This window comes from Rhinoraja longicauda, chromosome 14 (assembly GCF_053455715.1).
Source record: "Rhinoraja longicauda isolate Sanriku21f chromosome 14, sRhiLon1.1, whole genome shotgun sequence".
Taxonomy (NCBI): Eukaryota; Metazoa; Chordata; class Chondrichthyes; order Rajiformes; family Arhynchobatidae; genus Rhinoraja; species Rhinoraja longicauda.
In genome coordinates, this window is record NC_135966.1 from 13,543,354 (window position 1) to 13,564,347 (window position 20,994).

At 42.1% G+C, this 20,994-nt stretch overlaps 1 protein-coding gene and 2 non-coding genes across 3 annotated transcripts; 1 reads left to right on the plus strand and 2 right to left on the minus strand.

Moving 5' to 3' along the window:
• The first annotated feature begins 2,941 nt into the window (after nucleotides 1-2,941).
• Nucleotides 2,942-12,461, plus strand: nme5 (NME/NM23 family member 5). Its single transcript, XM_078411444.1, has 5 exons — nucleotides 2,942-3,219; nucleotides 8,347-8,552; nucleotides 9,028-9,128; nucleotides 9,721-9,839; nucleotides 11,470-12,461. Exons 1-5 carry the CDS (start codon nucleotides 3,091-3,093, stop codon nucleotides 11,545-11,547), a joined length of 633 nt encoding a protein of 210 aa, XP_078267570.1. The 5' UTR covers nucleotides 2,942-3,090; the 3' UTR covers nucleotides 11,548-12,461.
• A 3,971-nt stretch (nucleotides 12,462-16,432) lies between these two features.
• Nucleotides 16,433-16,505, minus strand: trnav-cac (transfer RNA valine (anticodon CAC)). The gene has a single exon. It is a non-coding gene; the product is annotated as a tRNA-Val (tRNA).
• Nucleotides 16,506-17,017: 512 nt separating this feature from the next.
• Nucleotides 17,018-17,090, minus strand: trnav-aac (transfer RNA valine (anticodon AAC)). Its single transcript has one exon. It is a non-coding gene; the product is annotated as a tRNA-Val (tRNA).
• Between the last annotated feature and the right edge of the window lie 3,904 nt (nucleotides 17,091-20,994).

Sequence of the window (20,994 nt, forward strand, 5' to 3'; positions counted from 1 at the left end):
TAACATTGCAAGAATGGTCAATCTTTAGTGGAGTTTTGTGAAATACAGAATGTTTTTTCGTTTAGTCCAGACATACAGCATGGAAACGTGACGTTTGGTGCACCAAGTCCACGCTGACGAGTAATCACCCGTTCACACTAGTTCTATGTTGTTCCACTTTTGCACCCTACACACTATGGGCAATTTACAGAAACCAATTGACCGACAACCCCATACATCTTCGGGATGTGGAAGGAAATAAATGAAGCATCCAGAGACTATGGGAGAATGTACAAACTCCATGCACACAGCACCCAGGGGCAGGATAGAAACCGATCTCTGGCACTGAGGCAGTAGCTCTACCAGCTGTGCCACTGTACTGCCCCTAATGTCTGCTACATTATCTGGAGGTGAATTTACGTTTTTTGTTTTTCCTATTTCTTTGCAGTGAGGTTGTTATTAATTTGCCATGAGAGCCTCTTAGAGGGAATTTATCACTGAGGTTGGATCTAGCGAGTTATTGAGTGGTGCTGAGTACACACGTTTAGGAAGTTGATTTCTGAAGTTGTACCTGTAATGTTTTGGGTTTTGTCTGCATCAAAAGGCATTTTTTGGGGAATCTTAATTTGTAAATACTCTGCTTGGAATAGTGCTTAGGATCATAAGGAAATATGTGGAGGAGTGTTTTCCTACCAAAATCATCTGAATATTCCTGAATAGAATAAATCTGCTAAGGATCAGATCTCAGGCATTAAAGTGTAATGAAGGAGATTGGCGCAAGTAATTCAGGTAAGACCATCAAAAAGCCTAAAAGGGACTTTCACACTAAATTGGAGGATGAGATGGAAGTTCAATAGTTGGGGTCGAGACCCTTCAGACTGAAGGATCAGTCTGAAGAAGGGTCGAGACCCGAAACGTCACCCATTCCTTCTCTCCTGAGATGCTGCCTGACCTGCTGAGTTACTCCAGCATTTTATGAATAAATACCTTCGATTTGTACCAGCATCTGCAGTTATCTTATATTATTCAATAGTTGGGGCAGGGTTTGCATGCCATCATTTCCTGCAAGGCGAAACCAAGTGACAGCAAGGCATCACTTGGGTGAGCTCAATGCATTTGATGCATGCTTTGAAAGGAAGGACACTGATGTGCCTTCTCAGGCCCCATAGCCCACAATGCTAAAATATTGTAATCTCAGTTACAGAGGCTGACATAAGATCCTTCATGAGGGTGAACCCTCGCTTTGTCAGGACCCGATGGTGTAACTACTTGCATTCTCAAAACCTACACGGACCAACTAGCTGGAGTTTTTGCAGACATCTTCAGCCCCTCATTACTGGGGTTTTTGCGAGGTTGGTCATGGTGCATATCAAGTTCTGCCATGGCAAAAACCAGGACCAATTACATTTTGCCTAGCCCCATAGTACATCAACGGGAGACGTGATCTCACTGGCTCTCCACTTTGCTTTGGAGCACTTGAACAATAATAACATTGGTCAGGCTGTTCATTGACTATACAGCTCGGTGTTCAACATCATTATCCCCTCCAGACTTGTTACCCGAGCTCGGGGAACTGTGTCTGCATTCCTTTGTAAACGGACCCTCGACTTCCTATGGCAATTCCACCACACAGGAACAGGAGGCCGAGGAGAATGGGGGACTCAGCCCTCCCCGCCATCAAAAGCATCTACTCAAGCTGCTGCCTCAAGAAGGTGACAACTGCCATCAACGTTCCCCTCCATGTGGGCCATGCCGTCTTCTTGCAGCTATATCGAACAGGAAGTGCAGAAATCTGAAACCCTACAACACCAGGTTCAAGAACAGTTACTTTCTTACAGCTATCATAATTTTCATACCAATCTGCACAGCCTTAATCCTTGCTCAGCAATGAACCATCTCTTGCACCACATCAACTTGTTTTGGAATCGTACATTTTTGCACTAATGCCTTTTTTTGCAAAATCATTATGTTTCACGGTCTTGTGTAATTTATACATAATGTGTTGTGCGTTTGAGTCTACGTGCATGTACTGCTGCTGCAAGATTTTAATTGCACCTATAATTCACCATACTTGTGGATCTAAACCTGGCGTGAGTTAGCCTTCTCCACCCTCTAACACCCCCTCCCTTTCAACCACTCCATCAGTCTGAAGAATCGTCTGTCCATTTCCCTCGGCAGATGCTGCCTGACTGACTTTTTTGTATTTTTTCTTTCAAGATTCCAGCACCTCAAGGTGAGAGGGGAAAGATTTAACAGGAACCTAAGGGACAACCTTTTCCGCACAGGGTGGTGGATATATGGAGCGAGCTGCCTGAGGGGGAAGTTGAGGCAGGTACTATAACAACATTTAAGACATTTGAACAGGTACATGGATAGGAAAGGTTTTGAGGGATATAGGCTAAACGCAGGCATCTGCGACTAGTGTAGATAGGGCATATTGATCAGCATGTGCCGAAGGGCCTGTTTCCATGCTCTATGACTCTTATCTGCAATTTCTTGTGTCTCTACTTGACTTGCCCAAATTACCCATTGTACCTGAAGAGGGATCCCGACCCGAAACGTCACCCATCTTGGTTCTTGGTCATTTAAACTGGAGGTGGCGATGGACTTAACCAAGATGGTTCTTAGTTCTTGGTCCTTTTTCTCCAGAGATGCAGTCTGATCTGCTGAGTTACTCCAGCACTTTGTATCTCTCTTCGGTATATTCCTGCATCCGCAGTTCCTTTCCACACTATTTAGTTCAGTTGCCTGTCAGCTGGCTCTGACCATTGTTGTCAGCTATTGGTAAACATTTGCACCTAATTACGATTTAAGAACGCGTTCTGAAGAAATGCCGGTGGAATAAAACGAGGAGCGAGCAAACGTGGTACAGAAGGCGGGTTGCTTCTGAAAAGTATCTTGGAGAAAAATACCACTTTGTGTTCCTTGGCAACAGTTGTGAGGCAGCTCTAACAAAAGCAGGAGTGAAATCCCAGCCGTGTTTCCGTTCCTTTGCACACCCCCACGCGTTTTAACAAAAATACGGCGCATAACATTTACATTTTCTTGGGATTGTTAACTTTGCCATATTTTTGGAGCGGGTACGGTATCTGGAGCGTACGCGAGTAAGTAATGGAGAAAGCACAGTCTACAGCAGGGGTGTATGTGGAGAGGACGCTGGCTCTTATCAAACCCGACGCCATCGACAAGGCGGATGAAATTGAAGAGATCATTCTCCGCTCTGGCTTCACCATTATCCAGGTAGGCCGGTTGTTTTGCTCTGGTCAATATTCAGCATCCTCCTTTCGTGTTAGCTCTACACAAAACATTGCAGTTGGATTGCCAGTATTAACGCTTTGTAGCGATGTGAGTTTTTTGACGGTGGGATTGTTGTCTAAACAAAAAAAAACATATCAGGGTGCAGGTTACCAGGTTAGCAACCATATGCCATTGATTTCTTGTAGAAATTGTTGAATATCAATGTAAAGGAACTATGCACTTTCAGGAGATAAATAACAGTTTGGCTGTAATGTCAAACTTTTCACCAGGAGTCATAAAAGCAAAATAAATGGTGCTGTTATTTGATCTGAGAGTACAGTGGTGTCCCGGCAGCCAATATTTTGACCAGAGTCCATGATAAATAGTGCCTTGGATTATGCAGTCAGTAACAAACTGCCCACGTTTATTGCTAGCCTTTGGGGAAAGCAAGTCTATACTTACCTCTTCAAATCTGAGACAAATTTACAGCAAAAAGTTTGCTTGGTTCTCAATGTTGGGACCCTGCAGAGCACTAGGAACTTGCATCACTAGGAACAGCCCACCACATGAATTTGTTAGATCAAATCCCAACCCAAAAGCTCAAAAACAGTTGTCTGCTGGCAATCGTATTTAGTTCAGTTGCCTGTCAGCGAAAAATGTGAGGTATGCGCCATGGGTTTGATCTGAAGTACATAAAGCATGCTAAAGTTAGTGAACTGCATCCTCAGATTAAAAGGATGTTCCTTTAGAATGAAGATAAGGAGGAATTTCTTTAGTCAGAGGGTGGTGAATCTGGAATTTATTGCCACAGATGGCTGTGGAGGCCAAAGTCATTGGGTATTTTTCAAGCAGATGGCATATTAAAACATAAAATTAAGGTTTTTTAAAAAGTTACACGGTTTTAGGAATGAGTAAAGAAGTAGTTAAATTAGAATCATGGAATGGTGCAGCATAGAAATTGGTCCTTTCGAGCCACTTTGTTTATCCCAGCACAGGGTTAGCTACATAAAGGAAACAGATTTAATAAAATTAATAATGGAGCATAACATTTTGATGCAGCACAGTGCTGCAGTCCAAATACACTGCAACATTTAAACATGTCAAAGAAAATTAATAATTGCTTGGGGGTAAATAATATTTAGGGGCAGTATGTGGAAAGGCCATAGGAACAAGAATAATTAGGTAGAAACAAGGAACTGCACATGCAGGAATCAAAGCGGTCACCTCTGTACGGACCCACAAGAGATGGGCAAGGTCCTCAATGAGTATTTCTCCTCTGTATTTATGGAGGAGAAAGACAGTAGGATGGAGGAACTTGGGGCAGTCAATGTAAGTATCTTGAGAGCAGTCAGTGTTACCGTTGAAGAAGTACTGAAGGTTCTATCATGTATGAAGGTAGACAAATCTCCAGGGCCTGATCAGATATATCTGAGGACATTGTGGGAGACTAGAGAGGAAATTGCGGGAGCCCTGGTTGAAATTTACGAGTCGTCCTTAAATACAGGAGAGGTGCCGGAAGACTGGAGGGTGGCAAATGTTGTGCCTCTTTACAAGAAGGGCTGCAGGGAATATGCTGGGAACTATAGGCCGGTGAGCTTAACATCTCTAGTTAGAAAGTTACTAGAGAGTATTCTGAGGGATAGGTTATACAGGCATTTGGATGGGTAAGGGCTAATTAGGGTTAGTCAGCATGGTTTTGTACGTATGCGGTCGTGTCTCACAAATCTGATTGATTTTTTGTAAATGTGACCAAAAATGTCGATGAGGGCAGAGCTGTAGATGTTGTTTACATGGATTTCAGTAAGGCATTTAACAAGGTTACGCATGGTAGGCTGCTCTGGAAGGTTAGATTCAAGGAGAGATAGCTGAATGGATAGCAAATTGGCTCCATGGAAGGAAGCAGAAGGTGATGGTGGAAGGTTGCTTCTCAGACTGGAGGCCTGTGACTAGTGGTGTGCTGGGCCTGTTACAGTTTATCATCTACATCAATGATTTGGATGAGAACATACAGGGCAAGATTGGCAAGGTTGCTGGTGATAGAAAAGTGGGTGGTTTTGCAGATAGTGAAGATGGTTGTGAAAAATTGCAGCAGGATCTGGATCGATTGGCCAGGTGAGCTGCGGAATGGTTGATGGAATTTAATACAGAGAAGTGTGAGGTGTTGCATTTTGGGATGTCTAACAAGGGCAGGACCTACACAGTAAATGGTAAGCCTCCGGGCAGTGTTGGAGAGCTAGGAGTACAGGTGCACGGTTCCTTGAAGAATCGAGTCGCAGGTAGATAAGGTGGTCAAAAAGGGTTTTGGCACATTGGTCTTCATCAGTCAGAATATTGAGTATAGAAGTTGGGAGGTCATGTTGCAGTTGTATAAGACGTTGGTGAGACCACATTTAGAATATTGTGTTCAGTTCTGGCACCATATTATAGGAAAGATATTGTCAAGTTTGAAAATGTTTAGAGAAGATTTATGAAGATTTTGCAAGGACTAGAGGGTGTGAACCATAGGGAGAGGTTGAGTAGACTGGGTCTCAATTCCTTGGAGCACAGGAGGATCAGGGGTGATTTTATAGAGGTGTATAAAACCATGAGAGGAATAGATCGGGTAGATGCACAGAGTCTTTTGCCCAGAGTAGGGGAATCGAGGATCAGAGGACATAGGGTGAAGGTGAAGGGGAAAACATTTAATAGGAATCTGAGGGGTAACTTTTTCACACAAAGGGCGATGGGTGCCAGATGATGTAGTTGAGGCTGGGACTATCCCAACGTTTAAGAAACAGTTAGACAGGTACATGGACTTCTCCAACTTTAGATAGTTCCTCTGTCCCTCCCTTCCCCTCCTCCTTCCCAGATCACCCTCTATCTTCCTGTCTCCACTTATATCCTTCCTTTGTCCCGCCCCCCTGACATCATTCTGAAGAAGGGTCTCGACCCGAAACGTCACCCATTTCTTCTCTCCGGAGATGCTGCCTGACCTGCTGAGTTACTCCAGCATTTTGTGAATAAATCGATTTGTACCAGCATCTGCAGTTATTTTCTTATAGGTACATGGATAAGACAGGTTTGGAGGGATATGGACCAAACGCAGGCATGTGGGACATGTGTAGCTGGGACATGTTGGCCGGTGTGGGCAAGTTGGGCCGAAGGGCCTGTTTCCACACTGTATCACTCTATGACTCTATGCTGGACACAAAGTGCTAGAGTAACTCAGTGGGTCGGGCAGCATCTCTGGAAGACATGGACAGGTGACATTGCGGGTCAGGACCCTCCTCTGACTCCTATACAGAGAGGAGAATAGTTAGGTGCTGTTTCAAAAAGTCAGCGCTGGTATAATGACAAATGGCTGTCTCTTGTGTTGTATCATTCATTTCCTTCTAATTTTCCCTTTTTGTTCCACCCAATAGTTTAGTATCAACCCTTATGTTTTGTTTTGGAAAACATGTATTTGTCTGAGCTTTCTCATTTGTTTTAACTTTTTTAAAATGTCGTAAGTAAGCCTAAGGAAAATAATAGAAACAGAATTAAATAATTGACAGCTGGGCCATTCACCTATAAAGATTGAATTTCATTTGCAATTCTCAGGGCTATCTTCAACATCTGACAGTTAACCGTGTGAAAAGGAATTGCAGATGCTGGTTTAAACCAAAGAGACACAAAATGTTGGAGTAACTCAGCAGGGCAGGAAGCATCTCTGGAGAGAAGGAATGGGTGACGTTTCGGGTCGAGACCCTCCTTCAGATCCTCAGACCTTCAGTCTGAAGAAGGGTCTCAACCCGAAACGTCACCCATTCCTTCTCTCCGGGGATGCTGCCTGTCCCGCTGAGTTACTCCAGCATTTTGTGTCTGACAGTTAACCATTTGACTGTTCCTATTCAGCACCGGGGATGTGTGGCTGTCATTCCCCACTATGTAGAGTGGGCTCACTTGGGACGTGAAGGGAATAATTAGTTAACCGTTTGCAGTAGCAGAAAATAAATTGGCCCATTGTACCATAGGCAATATGACATTGTTACTAAACAAAACATTCAAGCTTAATGGCATCACTTATTGAGCGAGTGATAGAAGGGAAATGGATCTATTCCATCCAAAGAGTGAACTGGACAATAGGACTGAATGTTAAGATATTATGAGGTTCGAGAATGCATGATCAAAATCAGGCTGGAATTGGAGAGTGAGGCTTTGATTTAAATAGAGACTTATTGAAAATGTAAACAAATTTGAAACTGTATATAGTTAGTGTGTAAGAAGGAATTGCAGATGCTGGTTTAAACCGAAGATGGACACAAAAAGCTGAAGTAACTCAGCGGGACAGGCAGCATCTCTGGAGAGAAGGAATGGGTGACGTTTCGAGTCGAGACCCTTTGTCAGTATACTATCAGTATTATCAGTATATGGTTAGTACCTCTATCATCAGTAATTATCAGTACTTCCCTAATTGATGTGTATTGAAGAACATTGGTTCACTAAATTGTATTGCAGTGTTATTGAGGTAAATAAGTTGCATACTATCTCATTATTAAATGCAACTGCTGCTAATGATCTTTTTATTCCTCCTTCTATCCTGTTTTTGACAAAAACAAAGAAAAATAAGTTTAATTCACAAAAATCAGTTTTAAAGCTGAATAACTCTAAAGCAGACAATGTACACATTTTAACTAATGTCAAATTCATTTCAATTTGACCTATTACAGAATAAATATATTTTAATGTTTGGTTGAAAGTTTGTATTTCTGTTCATTAGTGTGCACATTGGAGCTTATCAGACCCCGAATGTAGGTTTTCATGGGGATTATAACTGCTTCATGTTTCCTGCCTGCCAATCTCCACCCCCCTGCTTAATTTCTGTTTTTCCCCATCTTCCTCGCATTTTCTCTTATCATTAGGAGGGGAGAATTGTATTATAAGGGCTGAGTAGTTTCATTGCATTCTTTGGAAATTTATCAATACATAGTTCATTTTCTCTATTTGCCGATTACTTTAGGCCGATTATGAACGAGGTACTGATTTTGGATGATCAGCCATGATCATATTGAATGGCGGTGCTGGCTCAAATGGCCTACTCCTGCACCTATTTTCTGTTTCTACTAACCATGGATATACTGTAAAGCATGGAACTTTTATTTTTCATTGCAGAAAAGGAAAGTCTGTTTAAGTCCGGAGGTGTGCAGTGATATTTATGCAGCACATTATGGAAAAATGTTCTTTCCCAGTTTAACAGCATTCATGAGTTCTGGGACAAGTGTTGCCATGGTTCTTGCCAGAGATCAAGCTATTGCATATTGGAATGAGTTGATTGGACCTGCAAATAGTGTGAAGGCAAGAGAAACTCATCCTGTTAGGTGAGTGCTTTTAGAAATAAATATGTGTGAGCAAATCTCTCTCAAAGGCACAGGTCCTGTTTGGAAATTATGGTGGTACATGATTTAATAGGGGAGAGGTAACTTTGATGGATAGTGGCAAATAAAATGTAAAGTTAATCTGTATCAATCTCCCAATTGATGGAAGAGGTCAAAATTGCTCCCCACCCGGGTTAGAAAAGCAGAGCATATAAGAGGCCAAATGCAGACAATGTTTATTTTATTTGTTGTAAACTAGATTTGGTTGCCCCTTCCATAAATTCAAATCCATAAATTTATCATTAGGTGGGGAGAATTGTATTATAAGGGCTGAGTAGTTTCATTGCATTCTTTGGAAATTTATCAATACATAGTTCATTTTATTCTTACAAGTAAAATGTTTACAAATAATTTTTTTACAAATGAAATTGTAAGTTCGTAAAATGATTTAAAAAATCTCTTTTATTGACCATTCCAGTTTAAGAACATTATATGGGACAGATGATCTTAGGAACGCTGTACATGGCAGTGGGACATTTTCTGCAGCAGAGAGGGAAATTCGGATAATTTTTCCTGATGGTAATTCTTCCAATTCCCATTTTTCCTTAATGCATGTAAAAGGTTGTCATTCCACTTCATCTGTCCTGTCTGGAGGTATCAAAATGGCAAACAAAAGAATTTAAAAATGATTTATGTTTCTGTAAAATACTATAAAATTATGAAGATCATTTTCTGATTTAAAGTATCACTGTAAAAGATTTAGAGTTTATAAATTAATTCAATGGAGAAACAAGGAATGCAGATGCTGGTTTATAAAAGGACACACAAAGTGCTGGAGAAACTCAGGGGCTCAGGTAGCATCTCTGGAGAATATGGATAGGTGGCCTTTCGGGTCAGGACCCTTGTTTGTGTGAGGAAGCTTTATCCTTTTTCAGGCAAAGAAGGGCCCTGACCAGAAAGGCCATCCATCCATGTGCTCCAGAGATGCTGCCTGACCTGCTGAGTTATTCCAGCACTTTGTGTCATTAAAACAATGGAGATACTCTATGGGTTTTTGGTAGCTTCACTAGGGGGAGCAGCTCTCTAGAAAAATAAAACAATGTTTATTAGAAAGTCTTTCTCTCCATTTGAAAAAGTCTTGAGGTGAAATTGTCATTACAATATTTTACAGCTTCTATTGATCCAATTCCCAACAGTCAATATGCAATAGGTTACCTGAACAAATATGTAATTCCTACTTTGTTGTCTGGCCTAAGTGAACTCTGCAAGAAGAAACCTACTGGTCCAATTGTAAGTACTCTCCAGTCATTGAATGCTGCGCATCAACATCCGTGTTCCTTGCTCATTAACTCAACCTGTTTATTCGTTTTAAATTCATTCCTTGTGATAGAACAGTGCACCATAAGAACAAGCCCTTCGACTCACGGTGTTTATGCTGAACATGATGTCAAGACCTTCACTTGTCTATCTGCACATAACCCATATTCTCCAAATTCCCTACATATATGGATATGCTGATCCAAAAGTCTTTTAAGTGCAACTAACATATCTGCTTCAAACACCACCCCCAGCAGCACATTCCAAGCACTCACCACCCGCTGTGTAAAAAAAAACTTGCACTGCATATCACCTTCAAACTTTGTCCCTCCTACCTTAAAGCTATCACCTCTGGTATTTGATTTTTCCATCCTGCGAACATGATTCTGACTGTCTACCCTATCTATGGGTCTACCCTATCTATGCATCTCATAATTTTATAAACTGCTATCAGGTCTCTCTGGACTTGCTGTAGCTAATACCCCCTGATCCAGGCATCATTCTGGCTAACCTCCTCTGCAACCTTTTCAAATCCTCCACATCCTTCCTATAATAGGGCGAGCATACAATACTCAAAATGTGGCTTAATCAAAGTCCTATAAAGTTGCATCATGACTTCCTGATCTTGTAGCTATTTTGAATTCTGAAGTTGCAGTAATAACGTCAAAATCTTTTCATCATTAAAAAAATACAAGGGTTTTTATTACTACTTCTGTTTTGGGGGCTTTGCTAAAAGAGAGTAACTCCAGCAGCATTCATGGTGTCACCTTATGATCAAGTTGATACCAAATATCAGGAGGGAAGTTTGTTCAGAAACATTTTACCAGCACTACATGTATGTTCTCATGATGTGAAACAGTCATGTACATTGTGGGTGGCACAGTAGCGCAGGGTAAAGCTGCAGCCATACAGCACTAGAAACCAGGGTTCGATCCTGACCATGGATGTTGTCTGTAGATTCTCGCTGTGACCTTGTGGGTTTCCTCCAGGTGCTCCAGTTTCCTTCCACATTTCAAAGGCCTACAAGCTTGTAGGTTAATTGCCTATTGTAAATTGCCCCTAGTGCTAGTGTACGGGGTGATCGCTGGTCAACGGGAACTTGGTGGGCCGAAGGGCCTGTTTCCACGCTGAACCTCTAAAAGTAATTACACAAGGGCTAAAATCAAAGTGAATGTCCTCAATGCTAGAAAATTATTCATGATGCGAGGAGAAAAATGTATCTTGTAATTAGCCTCTGTTAATTAGTGGGAAATGTTGTGGATTCTGCAACAAAAACTCAAAATTCTGCAAGTGCTCAACAGTGAGACGGCATCTGCAGAGAGTGAGGGAGTTAATATTTAAAGTCAATAACCAATAAAATCTAAAGCACCACGCTGATTACATTAGGTTGACTGATGGAGCCAGCAGGAGACTGGACTGAATTATGTTATTGGGGAATAATGGAGGTAGATCTAATGGGGGAACTGAACATTCAAACTATGTGTCCAGAGACAATGTGACTAAACTCCATATCAATGAAATCCAATACAGGGATGCATAGGAAAAGTCACAAGAAATTATTTCTGTAATGTTCAGCTATTTTTCATATTATATTCTCTTTCAGATCTGGCTTGCAGACTGGCTAATTGCAAATAATCCCAACAAGCCAAACATTCGTGAGGATTTTTTGGCAGAGCCTTAAAATGGCTATTCTGACAGTTTGAAATACTTTAAAGTTGTTCATTCAAACGGTGAAAAACAACTCCACTTCTAGCAAACATTAACTGCAGGTGGAATTTTACCATTGCAGACAGATGGCTTTTAGTTTTAATATATTCAACACTATTGATGCTGTTAACATTTTAATATCAACTTGTGATGTTTGCAATGAATGGCAACTGCAGAAAGTTCATGAAGCATATATGTCCCTCACTTGAAGACCCTCAAAGAAACCTGCTGATATTTAATAATAATTTATTTGTATTACAATGTTTTGCTCAGAATCCATTCGCTAGCAATGTTAGAGATTGCTGATCACAGTTGTGTTGGACTCACCTAGTTGATGGGGCGAGCTTGATATTCCTGTGAAGCTTTGCAAGCTGTAGCAACTTTTGAAGTATATTGATTTGGTTTCTTCATTTTCCTCAGATGTTTTTTTCATGATCACTGTATTTGTTAAATGTTTACTTAATTTATGCTTGACATATAGAAACAAGGAACGGCAGATGCTGGTTTACACAAAAGGACACAAGGTGATGGAGTAATTCAGTGGGTCAAGCAGCAGCTCTGGAGAACATGAATAGGTGACATTTCAGGTCTGAAGATGGGTCCTGACCTGAAACGTCACCTATCAATGTTCTCCAGAGATGCCGCTGAGTTACTCCAGCACTTTGTGTCCTTTTGTGATTAACATACCATTTTTATCAACTTGTGATAATTCACTCCACACTTGTGAATTAAAATAATCCTTCCTAGTATCTTTATGCATCCAGTTACAGTCCAAGGTACAAATTTGAAGTTAGTGTGTGTGATCAATAAACAATGGAAATATTTCTTCAGAATTCACTCTTTCAGAATTTTGAACACTTTTGTAATTTTTCACTATCATAGACTCATAGAATCATTTAAAAAAAATCAATTTCTGATCACAGTTTACAAATTTTATTCTGCATTTTAATTTTAATAATAAATATTGTAAAAAGTTGTGCAGTCTGGTGATGTTGATGTTACGAGGGATGGGCCATGAAAAAACATTGTCTGAAGCAAGACAAAGATTGCCTGAAGCTGGGAGTTGTATATCATTGGCAGAAAGAAGGGAGAAAAACTCAAGCATGAAATACAAAAGTTTCAACAACAAACATTTGGCTTTGGCAAGACTGCATTTGGAGCATCATTTTGGTCACCCTGCTATAGGACAAATGTCATTAAGCTAGAAAGAGGGAAGAGAAGATTATGAGGATGTTACCTGGACTTGAGAGCCTGAGCGATAGGGAAAGATGGGCAGACTTGGACTTTATTCCTTGGAGTGCAGGAGACTGAGGGGTAGTCTTAGAGAGGTGTATAAAATCATGATGGGGTGAATGTACAGTATTCTACCAAGGGGAGAGTCAAGTACCAGAGGACATTTAGTGTTGTCCAATGAACCAGATTTAATATGGGAACTCAAGGTAAAGGAACTGCGAGGAGGTAGTGACCATAATATGATTCGTTTTAATCTGCAATTTGAGAGGGAGAAGGTTAAAACGGAAGTGTCAGTGTTGCAGTTGAACAAAGGGGATTACGAAGGCATGAGAGAGGAGCTGGCCAAGGTCGACTGGAAAAGGATCCTAGCAGGAATGACGGTGGAACAGCAATGGCAGGAATTTCTGGGCATAATCCAGAAGATGCAGGATCATTTCATTCCAAAGAGGAAGAAAGATTCTAAGGGGAGCAAGAGACAACCGTGGCTGACAAGGGAAGTTAGGGATGGAATAAAACTAAAAGAAAAGATGTACAACATAGCAAAGAGTAGCAGGAAGCCAGAGGATTGGGAAACTTTCAAAGGACAACAGAAGGTAACAAAAAGGGCAATACGGGCTGAAAAGATGAAGTACGTGGATAAGCTGGCCAAGAATATAAAGAAGGATAGTAAAAGCTTCTTTAGGTATCTTAAGAAAAAAAGATTAGTAAAGACAAATGTGAGCCCCTTGAAGTCAGAAACAGGTGAAATTATTATGGGTAGCTAGGAAATGACAGAAGAGTTGAACAGGTACTTCGGTTCTGTCTTCACTAAGGAAGACACAAACAACCTCCCAAATGTACTAGAGGACAGAGGATCTAGGGAGTCAGAGGAACTGAAAGAAATTTGCTTTAGATGAGAAATAGTATTGGGTAGACTAATGGGACTGAAGGCTGACAAATCCCCAGGGCCTGATGGTCTGTCTCCCAGAGTACTCAAGGAAGTGGCTCTACAAATCGTGGACACATTGGTGATCATTTTCCAATGTACCACAGATTCAGGATCAGTTCCTGTGGATTGGAGGATAGCTAATGTTATCCCACTTTTCAAAAAAAGGAGCGAGAGAGAAAACGGGGAATTATAGACCAGTTAGCCTGACATCGGTGGTGGGGAAGATGCTGGAGTCAATTATTAAAGAGGTAATAACGGCGCATTTGTATAGCAGTAAAAGGATTGGTCCATGTCAGCATGGATTTATGAAGGGGAAATCCTGCTTGACTAATCTTCTGGAATTTTTTGAGGATGTGACAAGTAAAATGGATGAAGGAGAGCCAGTGGATGTAGTGTATCTAGACTATCAGAAAGCCTTTGATAAGGTCCCACACAGGAGATTGGTGGGCAAAAGAGAGATTGGGGGTAGGGTATTGTCATGGATAGAGAATTGGTTGGCAGACAGGAAGCAAAGAGTAGGAATAAACGGGTCCTTTTCAGAATGGCAGGCAGTGGCGAGTGGAGTGCCGCAAGGCTCGGTGCTGGGGGCCGCACCTATTTACAATATATATTAATGATTTGGATGATGGAATTAGAAATAACACTAGCAAGTTTGCAGATGACACAAAGCAGGGTGGCAGTGTGAACTGCGAAGAGGATGTTAGGAGGTTGCAAGGTGACTTGGACAGATTGAGTGAGTGGGCAGATGCATGGCAGATGCAGTGTAATGTAGATGTGAGGTTATCCACTTTGGCGGCAATAACAAGGAGGCAGATTATTATCTCAATGGTGTCAGATAAGGTAAAGGGGAAGTGCAACGAGACCTTGGTGTCCTTGTACACCAGTCACTGAAAGTGTGTGCAGGTACAGCAGACAGTGAAGAAAGCTAATGGCACGTTGGCCTTCATAACGAGAGGATTTGAATATAGGAGTAAAGAGGTCCTTCCGCAGTTGTATTGGGCCCTGGTGTGACCGCATCTGGAGTATTGTGTGCAGTTTTGGTCTCCTAATTTGTGGAAGGACATCCTTGCTATTGAGGCAGTGCAGCTTAGGTTCACAAGGTTAATCCCCGGGATGGTGGCACTGTCATATTGGGAAAGATTGGAAAGACTGTAATCAATGGAATTTAGAAGGATGAGAGGGGATCCTATAGAAATGTAAAAAACAAAAATTATAAAAAGACTGGACAAGCTAGATGCAGGAAAAATGTTCCCAATGTTGGGGGAGTCCAGAACCATGGGCCACAGTCTAAGAATAAAGGGGAGGCCATTTAAAACTGAGGTGAGAAAAAACGTTTTCACCCAGAGAGTTGTGAATTTGTGGAATTCTCTGCCACAGAAGGCAGTGGAGGCCAATTCACTGGATGAATTTAAAAGAGAGTTAGATAGAGCTCTAGGGGCTAGTGGAATCAAGGGATATGTGGAAAAGGCAGGCACAGGTTACTGATTGTGGATGATCGGCCATGATCACAATGAATGGCGGTGCTGGCTCGAAGGGCCAAATGGCTTCTTCCTGCACCTATTTTCTATGTTTCTCTGACATAGATTTAAGATAAGTGGATTGAATGGAATTGAAGATTTACAGAAAGATTTAATAGGAACTTCAGGAGCAGCTTTTTCACATCGCAGTATGGTGGGTATATGGAATGAGCAGTCAGAGGGGGTAGTTGAGGCAGATATAATAACAACATTTTAAATACATTTGGACAGGTACATGAAAAGGAAAGGCTTAGAGGAATATGGGCAAATCGTACTCGATTAGACAGGGCATGTTGATCGTTATGAACAATTAGGTCCGAAGTGCCTGTGTCCCTGCTGAATGGCTCTGATATCTCGCTACCAATGTCAGCATCATTACCTCCCACTCTTGCTGAACAAAATTATAACAAGCAGCTCTGATTCATGCTGTGGTGCAGCCACTGAGATTGTGGTTCATGTGACACGTAGAACGAACAATTTAAGGACTGCCTCAAAGTGTCCCTCAAAGACTTGGACATCAACCTCAGCACTTGGGAGTCTCTTGCTCTGGACCGTCCAACCTGGCGTAGCAAGCTCACCACAGGAGCCCGTGCAGCAGAGAACAGGCGCACTGCAGAGGCCCAGAGGAAACGCACCGCGTGCAAGGCCCGGGCTACCTCCACTTCCACTGCAGTAGCCATCCACTTGTGTCCTACGTGTGGGCGTGCCTTCCGGGCCTGGATTGGCCTTACCAGTCATTTCCGGACCCACAGTCAACAATCCCCCAACTGAAAGTGAAGTCATGGTCATCTTCGAACCCGAAGGACGAACAGCCACAGAACGAACAATTACCCCGAGCGTTGTTAATCCTCATTGGTTTAGAGAAAACGCACCTCAGAAGGCAGTGGAGGCCAGTTCGTTGGATGCTTTCAAGAGAGAACTGGATAGAGCTCTTAAGGATAGCGGAGTGAGGGGGTATGGGGAGAAGGCAGGAACGGGGTACTGATTGAGAGTGATCAGCCATGATCGCATTGAATGGCGGTGCTGGCTCGAAGGGCTGAATGGCCTACTCCTGCACCTATTGTCTATTGTCTATTGAGAGAGAATAAATCAGATTTGACTGATACCGAGGCACTCAATTAATGAATGGGATGATCGAGCGTATTTTCCAGCAGAATGAAAATTGCACAAATCAAACAAAATGTTTCCGCCCGGTTTCGAACCGGGGACCTTTCGCGTGTGAGGCGAACGTGATAACCACTACACTACGGAAACCGTCGTGGCCAAAAGCGTGGTGGAAATGATTTTGTCAATCCTTGATGGTACATTTGAAATTTCTCTATTTTGTACTTTAGCCCGAATTGATAAAAAATATCATAATTTTACTCTCGACTTATTTGGAAATTATTATACACTGATTGAATTTTGCAATGAATAAAGAGGGAAGTATATTAATTGTTTCTCTCTCGGCTTATTAAACCCATTTCACGTTAGCATTTCGTGACCCACTGAGGTATTTCGTGTTTTGCACAAGATTTGCACAAGAAGTTTGCACTTTGCGTCTTCGAGTTTGTATTCTTGTTGATATTTTGCAGCCGGAGGAGCCCATAAAACGTTTGCCTTGACTTTGTGTGGTTTATTAAACTATTAAAAGACCTCCATCAACCGTAGATTTTCTTTCTGCGGAATTGATCTTCCTATTTGAAATGCATTCACGTAAAAATATAAATATCAGAATTAAAGTGGTCACTTAACAGCCTCCTCGGTGAAAATAAATTTAAAAAAGATGTTTCCGCCCGGTTTCGAACCGGGGACCTTTCGCGTGTTAGGCGAACGTGATAACCACTACACTACGGAAACGGCCATGGAAGATACCCCGACGCCAGGCCTGATGATGATAATCAGCCTCGCTCGCCTCTCGGCAGTAGCTTCTTGTCACCGCGGTCATCATTCGCTGGTCCTCAGTTATCGGGTTGGCGTCTCCTGAGATGCTGCCTGTCCTGCTGAGTTACTCCAGCATTTTGTGAATAAATACCTTCGATTTGTACCAGCATCTGCAGTTATTTTCTTACAGGAAGTATCTATCGACCATTTCCAATCTCACTCGTGCATTTAATGAGTAGTTTTCCCGCTCTTGCTAAATCTACTTCCTCAAATGACCGCTGTTTGTTTTTTTGAGAATATATACAGTCTGAAGAAGGATCTCGGCCCGAAACGTCACCCATTCCTTCTCTCCAGAGATGCTGCCTGTCCAGCATTTTGTGATACCTTCGATTTGTACCAGCAGCTGCAGTTATTTTCCTATATATATGTGTGTGTGTCTATATATATATGTGTATGATAGATATATATAGGAAAATAACTCCAGATATATATATATATATATATATATATGTGTAAGAAAATAACTGCAGATGCTGGTACAAATCGATTTATTCACAAAATGCTGGAGTAACTCAGCAGGTCAGGCAGCATCTCGGGAGAGAAGGAATGGGTGACGTTTCGACCCGAAACGTCACCCATTCCTTCTCTCCCGAGATGCTGCCTGACCTGCTGAGTTACTCCAGCATTTTGTGAATATATATATATGTGTGTGGGTCTTTATATATATGTATATGGATATATATATATATATATATGTGTGTATATATATATGTATATGGATATATATGTGTGTGTGTACTTGTGGGTATGTGTATATATACTTTTTTTCTCGTTTATCATATTGTTTACAATGTACCATGTTTACATATTCTGTTGTGCTGCAGCAAGTAAGAATTTCATTGTTCTATCTGGGACACATGACAATAAAACTCTCTTGCTTCTTGTTCATCAGCTATGTGGCCAACTGTCCCGCAGTAGCGTGTCGGCCTCACGCCGCTTTGTTTAAGAATAATTTCATGCATCCTCATATCCAACCTTGATCTCACGTTTTCTTTCTTTCTGACGGCCAGGTTGCGATTTATATTGGCAGAATTTTCAGAGGAATTTTGCAGAAATTGCCCCGGTAATGAGCATGATAGGATATGAACGTGGGCTGTTCAACCCCAGCTTCCCTCCCCTTACCCCCCACCCCCCCCCCCATCTCGCTCCAATTTAACAAGAAAATGAGTTCATAAGTTATCGAAGCAAGATTAAGCCATTCGGCCCATCAAGTCTACTCCGCGATTCAATCATGACTGATTAATCTTTCCCTCTCAATCCCATTCTCCTGCTTCCTCCTCATAACCCACTGACATCCTAATCAAGAAACTTTCAATCACCGCCTTAAATATATTCATTGACGTGGCCTCCACAGGTCTGTGGCAATGTATTCCACAGATTCACCACCCTTAGACTAAATAAATTCCTCCCCATCTCCTTTCTAAAGGTACGTCATTTTATTCTGAGGCTATGGCTTCTGGTCCTAGACTCTCCCACTTGTGGAAATTCCTCTCCACATCCACTCTATCCAGGCCTTTCACTATTCGGTAAGTTTCATTGATGGCTGCCACAACACCATTTGCCTCCCCATCCCCACATCTCTTGCTTCCATTAACATTCACATTAACATCTAATTCTATTTTTGAATGAATCCATTATCTGAAGCACCCTGGCCTTATAGGATATAGATTTCCATCAATTTTAAGTGATTACATTTCTGCTCATTTCAAATGTCCTCCAACATCGAAACTGTAACTTCCAGTTGTAGACTTCGTGAAACATCCGATCCAATAAATATTCTGTCAAACCTTCTAAACATTTAAAGCTGAGGTCACCTATCATTCTCTGAACTTTAAAGAATTGGTGGCCTAGTCTGCTTATTTGTGTGTAAATTATTGAATGATAAGCGCATCACTTTGGTTGAAATGATTTTGTGGAATAAAAGTCTCTTACACTGTACTGGTAATTTGGATGATGAGTTGGGATTTAATCTAAGTTTTGTGCTCCAGTGCTCAGCATAATTTAACTGGCTCTAGCTGACTCCCTGCTCCTGTAGGAAAATAACTGCAGATGCTGGTGCAAATCGAAGGTATCACAAAATGCTGAAGTAACTCAGCAGGTCAGGCAGCATCTCAGAGAAGAATGAGTGACGTTTCGGGTCGAGACCCTTCTTCAGACTGATGTCAAGGGGGCGGGACAAAGGAAGGATATAGGTGGAGACAGGAAGATAGAGGGAGAACTGGGAAGGGGGAGGGGAAGAGAGGGACAGATGAACTATCTAAAGTTGGAGAAGTCAATGTTCATACCGCTGGGCTGCAAGCTGCAGGTGAACCTCTGTCTCCTCCTCCAACCTCATCTATTGTATCCGCTGCTCTAGATGTCAACTTCTTTACATCGGCGATACCAAACGCAGGCTCGGCGATTGTTTCGCTCAACACCTTCACTCAGTCCGCCTTAACCAACCTGATCTCCCGGTGGCTGAGCACTTCAACTCCCCCTCCCACTCCCAGTCTGACCTTTCTGTCATGGGCCTCCTCCAGTGCCATAGTGAGGCCCACTGGAAATTGGAGGAACAGCACACCATATTTATCTTGGGCAGCTTGCAGCCCAGCGGTGTGAACATTGACTTCTCCAACTTTAGATAGTTCCTCTGTCGCTCTCTTCCCCTCCCCCTTCCCAGTTCTCCCTCTATCTTCCTGTCTCCACCTATATCCTTCCTTTGTCCCGCCCCCCCTGACATCAGTCTGAAGAAGGGTCTCGACCCGAAACATCACCCATTCCTTCTCTCCTGAGATGCTGCCTGACCTGCTGAGTTACTCCAGCATTTTGTGATACCCTGCTCCTGTCTTCACTGGCTGAATCCATGCAGATTTTACGTAAATGATTCCAGGGCCACCTCTTAGTCTCAAGATACATCAACAGCTGTTACTTCCATCCTCATTACAGGAATTCCTCTTACAAATCGAGCTTGCATTTTGACCGAACATAATGCTAGTAGCTGCAGAAACAAAGTTGGCAGCTAGAACACAACAAAATAGGAGCAGAAGTAGGCCTATTGGTCCCTCATGTGTGCCCTGCCATTCAATATGATCATGGCTGGTCTATGCTAGTTTTTTGTGTATAGTTCCCTTTTGCCCTCTATTCCTTGATTTATTGCCGCCTTAAACATATCCAATGACCAGGCCTTCATCACCTTTGGGGGCAGAGTATTCCAATGATTCAATACCCTCTGAGAAGAAATTTCTACACCTCAGTTTTAAATGGCTGCCCTCTTATTTTTATAGCTATGTCCCCATGTTTGTGATTCTAGTGAAAAATCTCAACATCGACCTTGCCAAGTCTTCTTAGGATCTTTATGTCTGTATGGCGGCACGGTAGCGCAGCGGTAGAGTTGCTGCTTTACAGCGAATGCACTCAGGTTCGATCCTGACTACGGGTGCTGCACTGTAAGGAGTTTGTACGTTCTCCCCGTGACCTGCGTGGGTTTTCTCCGAGATCTTCGGTTTCCTCCCACACTCCAAAGACGTACAGGTATGTAGGTTAATTGGCTGGGTAAAAATGTTATTAAAAAAATTTGTCCCTAGTGGGTGTAGGATAGTGTTAATGTACGGGGATCGCTGGGCGGCACGGACTTGGTGGGCCGAAAAGGCCTGTTTCCGGCTGTATATATATGATATGATATGATATAAGGTCACCTCTTCTAATCTTCTAATCTCAAGGAATGCAAATTGTATAGTCTTTCTTAATAGGACAACTTCTCATCCCAGGAATTACCCTGGTGAATCTCCATTGGACTCCCTCTAATGCTACTTTATTTTTCAGGGACCAGAACTATGTACAG